Here is a 20113-nt window from a genome sequence, read left to right as displayed (position 1 = left end):
ACCTGAGTCTTTAATTCAAACACAATTCCCAAAAAGAAAACAATTTTCAAAGGCTACTAATTGCAGATGGCCTCATATGAATACCTTTAATTCAGAGAGATCTTAAAAAAAAAAAAAATGTGCTTTTAAAAAAGAGATCTTTTTCCTTCTGTAGATTTAAGTAAATATAGAATCAATAAACAGTTTTTTTTTCCCTTACAAAAGCAATCATTCTTGAAAGATATTCAAGGAACATATCAATGGTACTAATGTAAGTTCTTACTTACATTTTTTTAAACATTTAGATAACAGTAAACTTCTGAAAAAGCTTTATTTCCATAGTTTGCATTTAACTTAAAAATGATTAAACAAAATTTTAAAATATTTTAAGTATATGTATACACACACATATATACACATACATACACACATATATACACATACATACACATGTATACACATATACACACACAGAAAAGTGAAATTTATCAAATTATACTCACAATCTCATCTCCGGGTAACCAATAGCCTTCTTGTTCAATACCAGCTTTCGAACCCTTGCAGCCTACAGTTAGGGTCTCAACAATAAGCCCATCTTTCACTGCTAAGCTTAGCTGACGTGTTGTCTCTTTTGGATGCATACCATGGACTCGAGACATATACCTGAACATAGGAAAAAAATATATAAATACTTTAAGCATTTCTTGGTAACAATAATGAATAAAAATAACATATAATAATCTATGAGCCATTATTTCTCTAGACCTGTTATGATACCTTCAATTAGAGTTCAAGAAAAGTAAAATGAGTAATTTTGATTCTTTACTTTGATAATTCCCACATAAGTATTTCTGCCTCACAAAATGCTCTTTTGTGTGTTTGGAGGGATTATAGATTTTTAAATAACCTTTAAGTAGCAAAACAAGTTACATAATCGATCTAGCTAAAAATTCCTTTTAGTCTTAGGTTTACAGCAATAACCATTCATTGCTTTAATACTTGAAGATTATGTTTTTTTGCTTTCCTAAAGCAGGATACAGAACATCAAAACCCATTTCTCAAAACTTAAAATGAAGAGAGCCAAAGAAATGTAGAAATTATAAGAAGTTTAGACAAGAGAAAAAGTATCATTAGTAAAAATTCATTTTCAATTAAAGCTGGTCTTTGGATGCCTGAAATATTTTGAAAATGATAGGAAGTCATAAATTTATAAGCAAGTAATTATGAAATTTATAGGAAACTCTGAACATGTTTTCCTAAAAAAAATAGTAATATAAATTTTGGTTCTCAGGTTAGTCACAGAAGAATAAATTAAACAAAATGTGAATGAAAAATAATCCTTTTTTAAAAAGTAGGAAATACATTGTTACAGATATGACATTGTAACTTTATATTCCATATAATTATCTATCTCCATCATCTTCTTGGTGCCCTTGCTGTTACCTTCCTTTTTCTACATGAAACATCATCTCCAGACTAGAAAGTCAGAAAAATATCGTAGTTCTTATGAGAATTAATCCACTGACCTCTGGAATTCAGATTCTGAGTCAAACTGTCTTGATTGGTGGATAAATAAACACAAATCCAGTCCATAATATCTAGGAAGCTCAGATCACCAGACCAAATCTGGTGGTTTATACCTTCCCTCCCACAACTTGGCCTCTTATCCTCATATTACATCCTACCCATGAAAGTCCTTCTTATTCTAGGTTTAGCAATCAAATTAATACTACCCTCCTCCTCGCCCATTCCTCCTCCCCTCCACCCCAGAAAGGATATTCCTATAAATCCCTGACTGCATCTATATGTGTATTGTCACTTTCTATTTGAACTGTATTTGTATCTCAGGTGCTTTAGCACTATGTCTGGTACATAGTAAAAACTTAATAAATTTTGCCTTCCCAACTATCTTTACATGTAATTGGAAAAATAAAAAAAAAAGTGAGAAAAAATACTTTCCCTCTTCTACCCCAAGGATTTGCATTTCAGAAAAAGCAAAAGATTCAGTAAGACTAAGACACAAGCCTCACAATGTTCTCCATCTAAAGACCCAGATTATCTGAACATCTCCATTTAGCCAAAGAAGAAATTTTAGTAAGCAAGTTAGAAAAGAGAAGAATATATCTGTTCAAAGCCATTGAAAATAGAAATAAGAAATAAATCCATCTCTCACTATAGTAGAAAGAGGGGATTGTATAATACAGGAGCAGAGTAGCAGGCTGAGCATCCCAAGGTCAGGCTCAAGTTAGTTCTGATGCTATGATATTTAGCAGGTCAATTAATAACCTTTTGGAACCTCTGGATACTTTCCAGATTTGTAAAATACTTAATCATCAGGCGGAACATATGTTTTTTTCAATATTGGACAAATTTATTTCCTAGTGATAAAAAGTGATAAGTAAATATTCTCACACCCCACATTACCCACTTAACATGGATTAAAAGTTTAAGTAGAAGATGACAAGATGGAGAAAAGATGAGGAAATTGAATGGGAAAGTGACAGATAGAATAAATAAAAGAATAGATACTGGGCATGGGAATCAAGAAAAGCCTTGTTTCCCAGGTGTCAGAATTCATGTCTTCAGGTTTTGTGGTTACCCTGTCACTGTCTAAACCAGGACTCAAAGTCTAGCCATTCTGTCCTCATGATCACAGCAAGAAAGGAACATACTTCCTGTTGTGCTCACCATTCTCTTAGTCAATATGCCTGGGGGACACATAGTTCCACTGGGAAAAATGTCTGCTCCCCTTTACTTCCACCAGCCCAGTATGGGGCTAGAAGAGAATATAATGGCAAAGAAAATAATTCTCACGATGGATTTCTAACATAGTTTGATCTCAATTTGATGAGTTCACATGTTTGAAGCACTCATGTTGTTCCTATGCCTGGAATGAACTTCTTGCTCCTATCAGCTTCTTTGTATTTTTAGTTTCCTTCAAGGAAGTTTATGTATCAGTTTCTACAGAAGCTTTTCTTGAGTTATATATCCAGTCCTGGTCTTTCTCCTTACTTCCTGTCCCACATCACCAACTACCTAATGAACAGGTGAAACTGGATATTCTGCAGACATTGCAAACTCAACTTGTCTAAAACAAAATTCATTATCTTTCTTATCCAAAAGAGAGACCTTCTAAATTCTCTATTACTTTTGAAGATATAACTCAGTCATCCAACTTTGCAACTTAAGTCTAATATTTGACTTTTTGGCTCTCACTCACCTAATATATTTCAACAGATACTAAATCTTGTTTTTACCTTAACAAAATCTTTTATATATACCCCCTTTCTCTCTACTTGCAAAGTCACCATGCTAATTTGGGCCTTCATCACCTCTCATCTAGATTACTAAAATTAATTAGTTTCACCCCAAATCCAAAATGTTTTTCTTCAGTACACCTTCCACACAACTGGCAAAGTAATTTTCTTAAAGCATAAGTCTGTAACATCCTCTTATCCCCCCAAATCCTGTGGTCCCCTATTCCAGAGGATGAAAAATAAAACTTCAGTCTGTCATTAGATAAACTTCTTTATAACCTAGTCTCATCTTGTTTTCTAATCTTATCATCAATGATTCCTCTTTACAGTCTATGATCCAGAAAATATTGGCCTACTCCCATATGATACTATCTTGTTTAATATACTATTACTCATTAATTTTGTGTTTTTCTGGAATGGATGGTGGTGGGAGATTGTCCCTCATGCCTGGAATGACCTCCCTTTTTATCTCTAACTCTTGGAAGTCCCTGATGTTTTTCAAGACTTAGCTCAATTTCTCCCTTCTTCATTAAACCTTTGTTGGTCCTATTTCCCATTCCAAGTCTATTGCTGCCATCCTCTTAAAGATGATTTAATTACTTTTAAGGTGTTTTGCATATACCTTTATATGTTTGTATGTGGTGCACACACATACCTACCGAGTACATGCTATTTTCCTGGTAGCTATTCCAAACTTATTCCTTAGTCCTCAAATTGCTCACTGTAGTACCTCTCCATACTCTTTCTGCTAAGGACTTCACTTTCACAGAAAAAAAAAAAAAAAAAAAAAAAAAAAACCTATGATTATTCCGACAGCTCCAGCTTTACACTTTACCCTCATCTCAGATTACTTAGATATTTTCTGCCATTTTCTCCTCCTTCATCTCTGTCTGTTGAAGTGATGGTCATCCTTGTCAAGGTAAACCCCTGTAATGTACCTTTGATTCCATGTCCTCTCATTTTCTTCAACATATTCCTCAACTATCAATCTCATTTCCTTTTCTTCAGTTTTTTTTTTCCCTATTGGCTCCTTTCCTGAAATACACTTAATATCACTTTCTCACTCTCTCTCCCTCTTTCACTTCATCCGGCCTCTATTTACTGTCAGATATTTCTTTATGGTAAAAGAAATAAAATAATAAAAATAAATAATAACAATATTAACAATGTTACTATTATTATTATTATTATTATTGGATGTCTAAATCATTTCTTCTGATTTCACTCTTAAATCCTCTGCAATCTGCCTTCTAACCTCATCATTCTACTGCCTTATCCAAAATCACCAATGTTTTTTCAATTGTTAAATTTTATGACTTATTTTCAATCTCCAACTTGCTATTGATCTTGCTATATAGCCTTTAGCATTTGCTCCTAAATACATAATCTTCTATTTGTGTGTGTCTGTGTGTGTGTGTGTGTGTGTGTTGGTGATAGTTGGGGTACTTGTCTGATAATTCCTTCTTGGTGTCTTTTTTAGGATCTTTACACATGTCATGGCCAATAATTATAGGTAACTCCTCAAGACTCCGTGTTAGGCCCTCTTTAGTTCTTCCTCTATCCTATCTCATTTTGTGGTCTTATCAACATCTGTGGGTTCAAGTTATCATTCTATGAAGATGATTCCTACATCTAATTCTATTCTGAGCTCCAGGCTTACAACCCCAACAGTCTTTTAGACAGCTTGAACTGGATATTCCAGAGAGATCTCCAATTCAACATGTGCCAAACAGAATCCATTATCTCCCTCCATCCCATCCCAATCCTCCTCCTCTCCGAACTTTATTACTGTTGAAGTATCACCACCCTAACCTCATAGAATCCCAGAACTGCAACCTCAATATCATCCTTCTTTCTTTCCACGTTCACACAGCCACTATTCTGATACAGACTCATCATTTCTCACCAAAAATATGGCAAAATACTTCTAAGTGGTTTTAGATCTCAAGTCTCTACCCAATCCAATTTATTCTCTATTCATCTGCCACAATGAATTCCCTATAAGACAGATGTGATGTTGTACTTTCCAAATCCATCTATGTAATGTTCTCTTGTTCAGTTTTCTTGGGGTCTTTGGGAATCTTAAGGCAGTCTTTGTTTCAGTTCAGTAATCACCACAAGGACAGCCAGGTGTTAAAGTCCAAAAGTCTTTATTGTCTCCTTGCCTGATGCTGGGCAGCTTTCTGGAGAGCCTTTCAGTCTGGCCTTGGTGTTAAGTGGGAGAAGTGCAGGAGGCCAGGTCAGCCACTAGGAGCCTGACTGAAGGTGAAATGAATTTCTGTCTCCTTGGCTCCGAGAGCTTCTAGTGAGCTTGTCCTCTCTAGCTCTCTCTCTGAGCCTCTGAGAGGTTAAGCTCCTACCTCCAGTTCTCTTGTCTTCTCTGTCTCTGAATTAATCTAGCTGAGGCTCCTAGCTTATATGCTCTACCGTGGGCCAGATGCGGCAGCTGAGAATGATTATCCCCCTCACCCAGAGCTATGAAGTTTCTTTATTTAAAGGCCCACAAAACAAAGTTTTTGTTTTTACTATAGTCCAGCCCTCCAACAGTCTGAGGGACAGTGAACTGGCTCCTTATTTAAAAAGTTTGAGGACCCCTGTGTCTACACTGAGTATAAACCAATAATTATATCACTAGGAAATCGTTGTTTGTTGTAAGATTAAATCAATCATACTGAACTAGATAACCATTGTCTCATCAATTCCACTTAGTACCTTGTAAGAATCCTTTGTTTCAAGTTCAGAGTTCTGGCCCATAACACATTTGCTACAATGACTCTTTATTATTACATTTAGAATCAAATATAAAATGCTCTAATTGGCATGTAAAGCCCTTGACAGCCTGGCACTTTCTGATTTTTTCATTCTTCTTACAAATATTCTCCTTTTTGTACTCATAACCTAGTGAAATTAGTCTTTTCTGCTGTTCCTAATTTAAAAAAAAAAAAAAACCAAAAACAAACCTCTTTCTTTCTAAACTTTGTATCTTTGCATTGAGTACCCTGAACATTTGGAATACTTTAGTCAACTCAACTTCAGCTTGTAGCATTTGATGAAGTACAACACTCATTTCTATTAAAAAACACTTTAAAATGTAGGTAAAAGTGGACTTTTCTTTAAACTGGTAAGAAGCATTTACCCAAAACCATAAACAAGTATTATTTGTAAGGGGGATCAGCTAGAAGTCTTTCCAGGAACATCAGATTTGAAACAAGGATGCCCACTGTTATCAATATTACTCAATATTGTACTGAAATACAATATTGTACAAAATTGTACAATAATACAATACTAGCAATAACAATAAAAGAAGAAAAAGAAATAGAAGGAACTAAAATAGGGAATAAGGTGATAAAACCATCTCTTTTGCAGATATGATAAAATGATGATATACTTAGAAAATTCTAAAGACTCATCTAAAAAGTTAAGTGAAATAATAATTTCAGCAAAGTAGCAGGATATAAAGTAAACTCACACAAATCCTCAGCATCTCTACATATTACCAACAGGATCCTGCAGAAAGAGATAGCTGGAGATACCCCATCTAAAATAACTCTAGCCAGTACAAAATACCTCGGAATACACCCCTCAAAACAAACCCAGGATCTATATGAACAAAAACATAAAAAAGACATTTCTACACAAATAAAATTAAATTTAAATAAATGGAGAAATACTAATTGTTCATGGGCAGGTAGGATAGATATAATAAAAATGAAAATTTAACATAAAATAATCTAAATATTTAATGCCATCTCAACTGAATTACCAAAAAATATTTTATAGAATTAGAAAAAAAAATAAAATTCATTTAGAAGAACAAAAGATCAAGGATATCTAAAGAACTAATAGAAAAAAATGTAAAGGGAAGAGATTTAGCAGTACCAGAACTTAAACTAGATTACAAAGTAGTAATTATCCAAACTCTCTATCTGGTACTGGCTAAGAACTAAAAAGGTAAATCAGTAGAACAGAGTATACCTACAATCTAAAGCAGCAAACAAATACAGTTTCCTAGGGTATGACAAATGAAAACTTAAGTTCTTGGGATAAGATTTCATTATGTGGCGAAAACTGTTGGGAAAACTAGAACAAAATCTGGCAGAACTTATGCATATACCAATATCTTACACCATTTAATAAAATAAGGTCATATGGATACATGACCTAGTTATAAATGAAGTTATTACAAGGAAATGTGAAGAATATGGAACATATTATCTATCAAGATTTATGGATAGGTGAACAATTTATGAACAAACAGCAGACATAGTGTGAGATATAAAATGGATAATTTTTATTATATTAAATTAAAAAGATTTTGTACAAATAAATGTAGCCAAAGATCAGAAAGAAAGCAGAAAAGTAGGGGGAAAAATTTATAGAGAGTTATTTAGATAAAGGTTTCATGTTTCAAATATATAAATAACTTTGTCAAACCTATAAGGATGAGTCATTCCCCAATTCATAAATGGTCAAATGATATAAACAGTTTTTCAATTTAGAATTCAAAACAATTTATTTTCTATCCCTTCCCCTCTTCTTTCTAGTCTAATTTCCCTAACTCTTGAATATCTGTTAATCCCCACTGGATGATTATTTCCCTAAACTTCTGAACAGTGTTGTATAGCAACACAGTGAGAATCCCCATGTCATTCCAGCTCTCTTGAGATAAATTCTAAATGTTTGCAAAACAATAATGTGCTAAACAGCTTTGAATTCTGAAAACCTTGAATTCAAAAAAGGCAAATTAGTACTTACAAATAAATCTATTTGAAAAACTGTCTTTTGACAATTATCCAGTTTTTAAGAAACATATTATAAGAAAAATGCCCCATTGATTCCCAAATATACAAAATGCTAGAGGTTAACAATTTTCTAATCTCTCTTGCTTCTGGTGCACTTAAACCAATTTGAACACTTCAGCTAAGATGTTATGTGTGGGAAAGAATTAATCCCTATTACATTATGATCAGATCACTTAAAAATGATCCAACAACATATAGTGATAATAATAGTCTTTTTATTTATTTATTTAATTTGTTGCTGGGGCAATTGGGGTTAAGTGACTTGCCCAGGGTCACACAGCTAGAAAGTGTTAAGTATCTGAGGCCAAATTTAAAGTCAGGCCCTCCTGACTTCATGGCTGAGATAGTCTTTTTTTTATTACAAGAATCCTAGTTAGTGAATTCCTAATGATCTTTGGTCTTTCATAGACCAGAGATCTGGTCTGTATTACTATACTACTAGTATAGGACATAGAAAATTAAACTGGAGTTAAGAAGATTTGCTTTTGAACCTCATCAAAGGTAAGCTATGTGACTGTAGGCAAAAATCACTAAAATTCTCTCAGTTTTATTTTCCTCATGTGTGAAATGAGGGTGGATTCCTATCTAGCTCTAAATTTATAAGTTCAGATTTAACAGCGGTCCATTACATAATCCTGTTTGAAAGGACCAACACTGGAAAACATTTTTGTTGTTCAATTGTATCTGACTCTCCATGACACCATTTGCTAGTTTTTGTTTTGTTTTTGGCAAAGATACTAGAGTGGTTTGCCATTTCCTTCTCCAGGTCGTTTTACAGATGAGGAAAATAAAGCAAACAGGATTAAGTGACTTGCATAGGATCATAGAGTTAGTAAGCATCTGAGGAAGGATTTGAACTCAGAAAGATTAATCCCAGTGTTCTATTCATTGTGCTACTTACTTGCCCATAAGTGTCCTAGCCTCTCAAGAAAATAAGAGAAAGTAACCAGTGTATAGCAGAAATAAGAACTTTTCTGTACAAAAGAGTTAGGAAACCATCTTGGTGAGACTTAAATATGCATAGCACTGTTCATCATCAGCCCTCTTCAAGCCCTCAGAAGATATCCTTAAGTCAGATGCAGTTCAACATAACTAAGATCTTTGAGACAGGAATTATTTACTTTTAAAATATATATCCCCAAGCACCTAGCACAGTAATGTAAACACCTAATAAAAACTCACCGACTGAGAGAGTGATCTCATTTGGGCACATAAGTGATGTACATTAATTCTACCTTCTATTGTGGATGCTAATTTGGTACAGAATTACTATTTGGACATGTATTTGTCATCATATATAGCAATTTATATGGATAATACTCATATTCCATGAACCTAGAAAAATACCACCATTTGAAACTAATGTCAGAAGTAGGGCTATTTTCATAAGATAAAAGATGTATTTTACCATCTAAACCTTGTTGTGATTATTTCCTGAACTCCAAAAGGAAATCACTGGGACTTAGGAGTTTTTGGCATTAGCCAACTGTATCAGCTAAATATCACATTTAAATTAAACATTTAGGTTTCTTGTAAGCAAGTCAAAAAATTATTTATAACTCTTTGTATATGTTGTACAGTTTTCTCCTTTCTGGTTACTGAATAACACCATAACACATCTTCCATGAGGCATGATGGTCAAAACATTGAAAGGGAATTGATGGATTCACCTTTCCCAGTTCTCGGCCCTTGGAGCCACATAAGGAAAAGGCAATCAATTATTTTACAGTATCAACAACTGAGCTTCTTCTTTGTTCATTTCCCTTTCACCCATAAGATGGCAACATTAAACTTAGAGCTAGGCTGGAGAAACTATAATGGGATGTGCTGCAGGAAGAAAAAAAGAGAAGAAAAGAAAGCTAGTTCAACTGAATGTAGTCTGTCTTTATCATGAAAACCAGAAATCATGCATCTAAATAAGGCAAATACACCCTCCTTCTTGCCCCTACTTCTCCACACTGTATGGATACAAATACCCTGTATACGTGCCTGTTACACGGGGAGGGACACCCAGCCTTGAGTCAGCAAAGATCAACTTCATGAGGTCAATTAACCTCTCTTTGTCATTGGACTAATGACTCTGATATGTTTGGCAAAAACCAAAAAATCCCACGGAAATGTCTACAAGGTCACAAAAAGTTAGACACAACTGAACAACTATGTGCCAGCACTCTGAGTTAAAACACAGAGAATATAAAGAAGTTGGAAGATAATCTCTGTTCTATTGGAGTGCAGTTTAACAAAGAAGACAACATGAAAACAAGAATGAACAAATAAGTTCTATACAGGAAATACTGAAAATAAACAACAGAACAGTATCAGAGAAATAGAACTAAAAATATCTTTTCCATTATAAACCACAATTTATGTAAGCACCAAAAAAAACCCCAAAACAAAACAAAATAAACTTACTATATGACATATAAGAATACTGGACCAAGGTTCATGTACTTGACTTAACTATAGCCATCTTGGCTAAATAATTTAATCTCTTTGACCTGCATTTTACTACTTTAAAAAAAAAAGTTGGGAGTAGGGATGGGGAGGGTTTAAGGAAGGACACTGTCCCATTAGCCTCATGGACTTTCAGAGTTCAAACAAGATAATGAATTTGAAAATAGTTTGAAGATTGTAAAGTATTAAATAAATATAAAGTATCATCATCAATATCATCATCACTTTGATGGCAAGAATGTTTTTTTTATCTCTTCTGATATGGTTTTTATCTCTAACATATGACATGTTTTTGGACCTACCAGAGATATAATACTCAAATATTTGGATTAAAATAAATGACACAAAGACCTTCCTAATAGAAACCAAAATAATAAAACATAATAATGGATTTGGTGAAAAATCTATATTCTGTCTATTTTGCTTTAGTGAATTTTATAATTTTGCATTCAATATAGTACACTGGGAAAGAATATTGGATTTTGGAGTCAGATGACTTAGTTGGATGAAGTACTAAGTTAGGTCTATTCTAGCAGAAGCTATGTCACCCAAAACCTATTGCAGAAATATTGACAACTGCTGTAAAAGTGAAAGTTGAAAGCTATTAAAAAGCAAAAACTTTGGCTTTTAGGTTTAGAAATCATATTATATATTTATGATGTTCTTTAAATTATTTCTAAAATAATTGAAAAACAATAACTAACATTTATTATAATAAAGAAAAACTATAGGAACTCAGTATTTTTTTTATTTTAAGAATAAGGCAAACTAGAAAACAACAAAGCATTTTTCTAAAATTTAATATTTTTACTCTCAGTGTTCCTTAGATTTAAGGAATATTCAAAAACAATATCTGAAATTCCCAACCTCCTAATTTAGATGAGCCTACAAGAAATAGAAGTTAAAACAACTGGTTCTCAAAAACTTAATAATCTGAGATAAGCAGAAAAAAACACTTTTAAAATTGTAAATAGCATTACACTTTACTATGTCATTGAATATATATTTAAAAATTTTTTGATTCTGAAGTTATTGATTAAAACTGAAAGAACCATGAATAAGCTAGTTCTGTCTTTGGGGAAAAAATTTTGCATTAAAACAACAAAAAAATAAGGTATATTAGGTGACAATTTTTACATAGCAACTTTTAAGTATTTAAGCCACAAGTGGATTTATTCATTTAGTACCTATTATGCAATAGTTGAGAGAGAAGAGTCTTTTAAAATGTTTATATTTTATCTCCTCCAAACCGCCTTGAGAGTAGTTGTGCAAAACAAGTTCCTTTTGTTATACATCTTTGCATCCTCATTTTAATCTAATCCCATGCTTTATACATATTACACACAAAATATTTTTTTGGTTGTTGTTACTGTTAAATATCTCTTTAAAGGGTAGCAGGTAAACAATAGACAGGATAGATAGGAATATAGTAAATCATGTAAAAATATTTCTAACCTATTGGAAGAATACCTTATTAAATCAGATCCAAAAATTATTCATTAAAGTATATTTCTGACATTTGCCAAGAAAGATTGGGGATGAAATCCCCAAATTACCTAATTTCCTAAGAATCCCATTATAGTTCTATCAACAATGATTTTATATAATGAATAATATCTAAGCAAATTTACATTTCCAATTCAATTTCAATTTTATTGTTGGTAGTACTAACTTTTCTAAGTTTATTCTATCTATACTTTCTTGGATTTTACTTCACAAACTCTGTGACTGAAGCAATATTCTAAGCCATCTAAGTTAGGCTAGTTTTTCCTAAAAATGTTATTGAAACATCCCTTGAGCTCAGAGGAGAAAAAGACTGTTGAAATCACTTCCTTATCACCTATGTACAAAGCAGCCATGAGTACTAGGAGTGCTCTGAAGCTTGTCTGGACGGTAGGTAAATTCACTCCATTAAATTAATTCAAGGTGACCTCAATCCCCATCTATTCTTTTTCAGTATCCTTCTATCTTAACCAAGTAAATCCCTTTTTTGGACTGCTGAATGACCTACAAATGTCTCATTTTTTATAATATTGAACCTAAACAACTAGGAAATTGGCTGATGTCATGCAAAACACAGAGCAGTTAAAGGATATTCCCCTACATCTGATAAACTGAAATTAAATAATCTTTACATATGATTTTAAACATCGCTCATTCTCCCTTGATAATTTTCACATTATCAAAGCAAAGAATTTTTAAATCAGCTTTATACCTCCAATACTCTCATGTTTCTTCACTTAATTATCTTAGCCATCTCCCTCTAAATCTTTTCTGTGCCTCTCACTAAAGGTAATGACCAGAACTACATACAGTAGTCAAAATTTAAATATATAATTGTTTTGCACAAAAATAATGATATATCTTATTGTTTTTCTTACCTCCAATAAGGCCCAGCATCTGTTTGTCATTTTTTATTATAGCAGATGATTAAGTATGTGAGGATTCCATGGTGTTCTTGAGTTAAAACTGATGGATCAGAACTCTTTGCCTTAAACATATGGGAGGCTATTTCACCTCAAGCATGTTATAAAACAGAATTTTAGAGCTAAAAAGTATACTTTTCAACACAATGGCCTATATCTGTAAAATGTTGATATTTAAATATCTTTTTCATCGGAACAGAAGTGAGTGCAAGGGATAATGTTGTAAAAAATTACCCTGGCGTGGGTTCTGTCAATAAAAAGTTATTTAATTTTAAAAAAAAATTACAATAAATAAATAAATATCTTTTTCAGATAATGCCTCTCCATAAATCTTTTCTGCATAACTCAACTTCTTTTCTTTCTCTTCATTTCTCCTATTTCAGAATTCTTAACACTTAGATCTGGGCTACTAAAATAACCTCCTTCTTGGTCTCCCTGATTCTAGCCTTTCCCCTCTCCAATTCACCTTCTATGCAGGTGATAAATTGACATTCCTTAAACATGTTTCTAATCACATTACTCTCCAGTTCCAAGGATTCATCGCATTTAGATCCCTTTATATGTCCGCAACCTACTTTTAAAAAATTATTATTGTACATTATGCTCCTTCATGGCCCATGTACCAATAGAAACTAGTCAACTTTCTATTTCATGAATATGACATTTCATTTTATTTTTTTATTGCAATAAGTTCATTTACTTTTAATACACATTGCCTTATCAGAGCAAAAGGAAAAACCATGGGGGAGAGAAAAAAAACAGAAAAAAGAAGTGAACATAGCATGCGTTGATTTACATTCAATCTCCTAAGATCTTTTTCTGGATACAGATAGCATTTTCTGTCCAACATCTAGTGGGATTGCTTTGGATCACTGAACCACTGAAAATCAAGCCTTTCATAGTTGACATTCCATTTTAAGTCTGTGCATCAATTTATAGGTTGTCCCTCTTGCCTGGAATACATTCCTTCCTTACCACTTCAGAACATATCTAGCTTCATTGAAGACTCAGTTCAAGTCCTTTAATCAGAAAGAAACAGCACAGTCATGCCAGTCTAATTTTTTTTCATGATGTATGGTAGTTACAATATCCTAACTCTTGCTCCCATGAACATTAGGTTAATTTTTTCTTAAAAGGTATGAAGATCATCCTAGAGATGTGATTGGCTTAGAGGACTCATGCTTCTGGTTGTAGATATTACTTCCTGGCCACCTAAGTACAAAGAAAGCATGAAGAACTCCAGGTGTGCTGTGCTGCTTGGTTGGTGAAAAATGATGGAAAACTCATGAAAGTCAACTTGATGTCCTCTATGTCTGTCCTTGTGAAATACCCTTCTCCAGCCATGGCTAAGTAAATGTCCACTTGTTAGCTATTGATGACTTATGAATGTCACATTTCACTCCAAATATGGAACATCAATGACCATGGGACCAGCCAAGTCAGGCAGCCCAAAACAATATTACTAGTCTGGTACAAGAGAAAATCTGTTGATTTAGTTTAGTTAGATGTTTAGTTAAATTCAAGAGCTAAATCTTGAATCTAAGATCCAAAAGAACAATTATTAATGATTAATTTCAATTTGCAATGAGTTCTTTAATGGAATACTAGGGAAACATGTTTTTTTTTGTTTTTACATCAAATCCAAGTCAGTCTCCTTAAACCTTCTGTCTTCTGTGAAGAAACAGAACAAAACTCATCTTTCTTCCATGACATGCTTATAAATTCTATACATAACACAAAAGACTTGCTAACATACTAGATGAGAATGAAGATTGAAAAACTCTTGATACTAGGCCAAATCGAATTTGATAAAATTTAATAGATAAATGTAAAGTCTTATCATTGAGCTTTCAAAATTATTTTTAGGCATAGTTACATGTCAGTTCATTTTAAGAAAATTTAGTGTTTTTAATGAATTATAAACTCAACATGAATCAACTGTGATAATGGCAGTGAAAAAGCTTAACATTATCTTAAGCTACACTTAAGAAGGCCGTGTCTTAAAAACTAGTTTTCAAAAGGTACCTCAAATACCACAAAGTCTATGGAACTTTTAACTGCAATCTAACAAGTACATATAAGTTTCCTGCAAATACATAAAATTTACAATTTGTGATCTTATGGCCATGCTTAAAGTGTTTTAAGTTCCTTGTCTTTTGTAGCATTTCTTCCTAGAAAATAAAAATAGTAATGAAACAAGAAAAATAAAGTTTTGAGAATTATCCAAAGAGCTATCCTCTGCCTTGGTCAAACTACATACAACAGTATTAGTAACTTTATGTCTAGGTACATTTTAATAAGGAAATTAATGTGCTAGAAAATATCTGGAAAAGAAAACCACTAGATAATGAAAGCACTTGGGATCATGGCATATGACAATTTGTAGAAGAGATCGAAGATGTCAAGTCTGGCAGAAAGAAGACCTACACCAGGCATAGTAACAGTTATATACAAAAATGAAAAAGGTTGCTATATGCAAGAAAGATGAGTTTGTTCTGTTTCTTCACAGAAGACAAACATTTCAAGGAGACTGACTTGGATTTGATGTAAAAATAAAAAAATAGCTCCCCTTTTCCCAACAATTAGAGTTATCACCAAAGTGGAATGGGTTGCTTTGGGAGAAATTATTGGCTAGATAAAGACAATGAAAATATTGTAGAGGAATTCTTATTCGGGTATAGATTGGATTGGATGGTCTCTAAAGTGCCTTCCAATTATGATACTATGATTTTGTGGATTAGAAAGAATGCCTAAAAAGGAATAATATGAAAAAAGACTAGAAAGATAGGAAAAAGCTAGTTTTAATGTCATAAATCAGGATTGCAATATGGATAGAAAATTCTGGATTCATGAGCAATTTAGTACTTTTATTTCTTACCAAAAATGTTTGATAATTTTAAAGATATGTTTATTATATTGTATTCAAGAGTACTTATGTTTGCATATCTATCCAGTTGCTTTATTTCCTACAAAAAATATGCCCTAATTTTAAAAATAATACATCCAAAAATACAGTTACTTTAGTATTAGAAGTCTATTTCATAACTATGTAGGTTTAAAACATAAAAAATAAATACAGTGCGATCTTGCATCTTTATACCTTTCAATCAATTATGCAAGATTAAAGATGAAGTATACCGTGGAATATTGCCTACAAAAACCGATTTATTTCTTACTAATGCCTTCATCATAAATGCCTACAATGCATACAAATGTTAGCCTCATACAAATTTTATGTAAATAGGAAAGTATGTGTATGGGTTAATGATTACTGATGTTCTCTTGTCTTTTGGTTTATAAATTTTTATGCCTCACTTGATATTAATAATCACTGTCATCACCCAAGGTTATTTTTTCTTTCTTTCAAAGAATCAGACATAATTCTAACATTTTTGAAGGAGAGGGAAGGCAATTCTTTTTGTATTTACTGAATCAAAAACTTTTTTTATTTGCATTTTCAAAACAGAACACAGACAATAAGCACAGCAGGAACTTGTGAAATGTCACTTGCAAAAACTTAATTTTGTCTACACCTTTGGTATCTACCACTTCCTTCAGGGATCTTGAAGACTCCATTACTCAATACCCTCAAAATTATCTAAGCTCCAGAATGAACCTCCTATGTATAATGCTTGGTCTAATTCTAACATTTCCAAAATTTTGTTTTCTTAGGGTTGTTTCTTTTTTTCTATAAGCAAACACTGCCATCATGATGTCAGAGACAATTATTAATGATAGTGAAAAGATTTTATTATAAAAAGTTGGCAAATTAATCAGAAAGTTTTTATAAATTGCCTTCTACTCTTCTGAAGTCACAGCTGGTTACCATATTTGAGTCATAAAGTCTTGGAATGGCATTTCTCTGTACATTATTTTGGTCATCGGGTAAACTGTTTACCTCATTCTGTGCACTTCTCTCTGTATCAGCTGATAGAAGTCTTTCCTAATTTCTATGAATTCTTCGTAATTATCATTCCTCATAGTACAATTAATATTCCACCACACTCAGATGCCATAATTTTGTCAAGGATTACCCAGTTGATGGGCTTTCACTCCAATTCTCTGCTACCATTTAAAAAAAAAGCAATTATGTGTTCTCTCTACATACATATATACCCAAATGTACACACACATATAACCTTTCTCTGTGTATCTTTGTAAGTATTACTAAGTTTTGTCTTAGCTAATAAGTTAAAATTCCCAATTCTTTTCTAATGGTTAGGATAATTGAAAGATCTGTAAACTATGCTTTAAAGTCTTACCTTTTCACATGGTCCTGAAAGACTTATTATTTTTACCTTTAGATATCTTTGACAACACAAACAAATTTTATTCCAAAAGATGGTTTCTTTGACTGCTAGGTCTCTGCTTAGCAAATAAGCCAAAGGTTTGCACACTAGATTTTGGGTTTGTTTATAGTCTTTTTTTAGGGGAGGGGGTAAGAAAAGGAGGAATATTATTTTGTTCTCGTGTAAAGGGAAATAATAATAATTATCAGTTAAAGTTCTGAATGAAATTATTATAAGTAGCAATGGCCTTTCTTCCATACTTTTCTTACTTTTTAGTCAGGTTGTAGTTTGTAGTTTACACACTAACTTTTTCTCACATTTATTTATTCTCTGTCCTAGCTTTACATTTAGTTTGACCCTTACTCTGAAAAGTCAGTGTCTCACGTTACATAGATGGTTGATCTAGGAATGACTCCCACAAAAGAATTTTTCCCCTATGTTAAAATAAAAATAATTTTCCCCCCTGATTTTATTCACTGTGTTATGTCTCACAGTTTCTAATTTTATCAAAGAAGTCTATGTCATGTTTAAGCAACACAACTTTCATGTAGTCTTTAAATTTTCCATATTTCTCATACCTTATTGGGGAAATGTTTTCCAGTATAAAGTGGAAATCTTTGTCTATTCCTATACCATCACAATGAAGTTACCACTTATCAAAATATAAGATGACTTAGTTTCAGGATTTTTAAGTTCTTTATAGAACTCCTCTCTGCTTATTCATTCTTTACAATAGCTGGAACATAAGCTTTTATTTTTATGATTTTTTTGCTAATATTTATTATAAATATCCCAAGAAATATTTTCCTTGTTGCCTTTAGACACATAATAAAAGCAATTGCACCAAGTTCTTTATTGACCTGAGAGGAGAAAATGTATGAGCCACTCTTCCCTGTTGCTATGACAATCCTGTCTTTCAAACTCTAGTCACATGGACAATGTCAAGACAGAAGTAGTTTATTTCCTCTAGTAGCATATTGTAATTACATATTAATTAATATGTAATTAGTTAATCATTTTTTGACAAGAGAATCATATTTAGAGTACCAATTAATATACATAGACAGTCTAAAAACTGTGATTTTAAACATTCCCTGCATTCTTACACATATTACAACTGTCAATGCAGGAATGGACTATGAGTATTATTCTTTGTTTTGTCACCAAGTGTCCAATTTACTTACACATCTAGCTAGGATAGCTCTTGCAAAGTGGCCACAAGTTATGTGCCAAGAATGTGCTTAAAATCTTTCCAACATATTGAAACTTTTTTCAGAGGCATAGACTTTGAGAGTCCACTGGGTCATCTCCATGCTGTTGGAGCATGGGCATTTCCAGACATGGTGAAGGAAAATAAGAAATCTAAAAGGAAGAAATAAAGGAATGCATTCTATCTATAAAGTATGATTCATACTCATGAAAAGTTATGGGAAATAATAAGCTGCATTAGTGAAATAGTTAGTACTAAATAGGGAGAAGTGATAAAAGTTATGAAACACTACTTCAACGTAGATATTCCAAAGTAGCCAATGATACAAGTAAATGACTCCATATACTTAAAAATATACATACTAGCACCATACGTAGTAGCACAGAACTGAAATCAAAGTATATTCCACAAACTGGGGAATGGATGAATAAACTGTAGTTTATAAAAATAATAGAAAATTATTGTTCAGTAAGCAATGATGAATGATGAAATAAAAGAAATCTGGGATAATTTGTACAAATTGATTCTGAACACAAAGAAAGAACAACCAAAAAAAATTTACATTAAAATGTAATTTAAAATAGTGTGGAAAGACTTCGGAAGACTATGATGAAACATGCTTTCCTCCTCCCTTGGAAAAGCAGTAATGGACAAGAAGTACAAAGTGAGGCAGATATTTATAGATACAGTGTAGTATTTCTTTTTGTATGACAGTACTTATCGTTTACAAAGAAGGGCTAATAATAATAAGAGAGAGTTGGTAGACTACCTCTAGTAGTGAAGTGATATAAAAAGAGAAGAAAAGAATAACAATGAAACATTAAAATACATTTTTAATTTTAAAATAAATTTTAAATAATTTTTTTTAAAAAAGCAGTTAAGGGATGTATAGGTAAGTAGAGCAATTGTGTTGCCATTGTGTTAAATTAAATATATGCATTCACAATTTTACATGCAATCATTCAAGTTTGTTTTACCTACTAACCAGGTGAGGAGATGGACACATTTATATAAAAAACTCATGATACAAAACAGTAACATAATAGCTGTCAAAAGATGGCATAGGATGAACTATCTAAAGAAAGAAAACAAAAAATACTCTAGAAGTTCAGAGGAGGGAAACTCACTTTAGATTGTAAAACTTATAAGAAAGTTTTTATGAAGAAGGTAAGATCTGAATTGAACTTTTAATGATGTGTAGAATCTGGACAGTTGAAAATGAAGATGTGAGAAAAGAAAGGTATAGGGCCTTATTTTAGGTATGAGAAAAAACCCATTAAAGATAAAGTACAAATATACCTGCGATATTCATAAAACAATGAGTAGACCAGTTTTGTTAAAGTAGAAGGGAGAGATATTTTTTAAAAGGTCTTTTGGGGGGCATTTCTCCATTGACTAAATGAAAAAGAAAAAAGAAAACCTTGCTATTTTTTTTAAATAGGGCAGAATATGGAAGTAGCAGAAGAAAAAGTTGGAAAGGAAAGCTTATGTTAAATTGTAAACAGGGCCCTGAATAACAGAATATATCTTTTAATTCAATAATAAGAGCTTTTTAGCTTTAACTTATATTTGGTTTACATATTGAATAATTCAACCTGATGATTACTTAAGCTTAGTATTTTACATATTTAGAGTTTTTTTTTAATTTTCAATCAGAACAGTACCATTCACAATAAGGGAAAAAAGAGTTGAT

General features: G+C 32.4%; 1 protein-coding gene across 9 annotated transcripts in view; it reads right to left on the bottom strand.

Annotated features, from left to right (window-relative positions):
* Positions 1-20113, bottom strand: part of ZMYND11 (zinc finger MYND-type containing 11) — a 144005-nt gene that overhangs the window by 59968 nt on the left and 63924 nt on the right. For all 9 annotated transcript variants that reach the window (XR_004229743.1, XM_031939593.1, XM_031939592.1 and 6 more), the window contains one exon: positions 483-642. Coding sequence is in view for 8 of the 9 variants with exons in the window: in XM_031939593.1 (XP_031795453.1) it covers positions 483-642 (160 nt within the window). In the remaining variant the exon portion in view is untranslated. The remainder of the gene's footprint in view (positions 1-482; positions 643-20113) is intronic.

The sequence above is a fragment of the Sarcophilus harrisii genome, chromosome 5 (assembly GCF_902635505.1).
Source record: "Sarcophilus harrisii chromosome 5, mSarHar1.11, whole genome shotgun sequence".
Lineage (NCBI taxonomy): Eukaryota > Metazoa > Chordata > Mammalia > Dasyuromorphia > Dasyuridae > Sarcophilus > Sarcophilus harrisii.
Note: the sequence above shows the minus strand (reverse complement) of the source record. Positions and strands in the feature narration are given on the sequence as shown.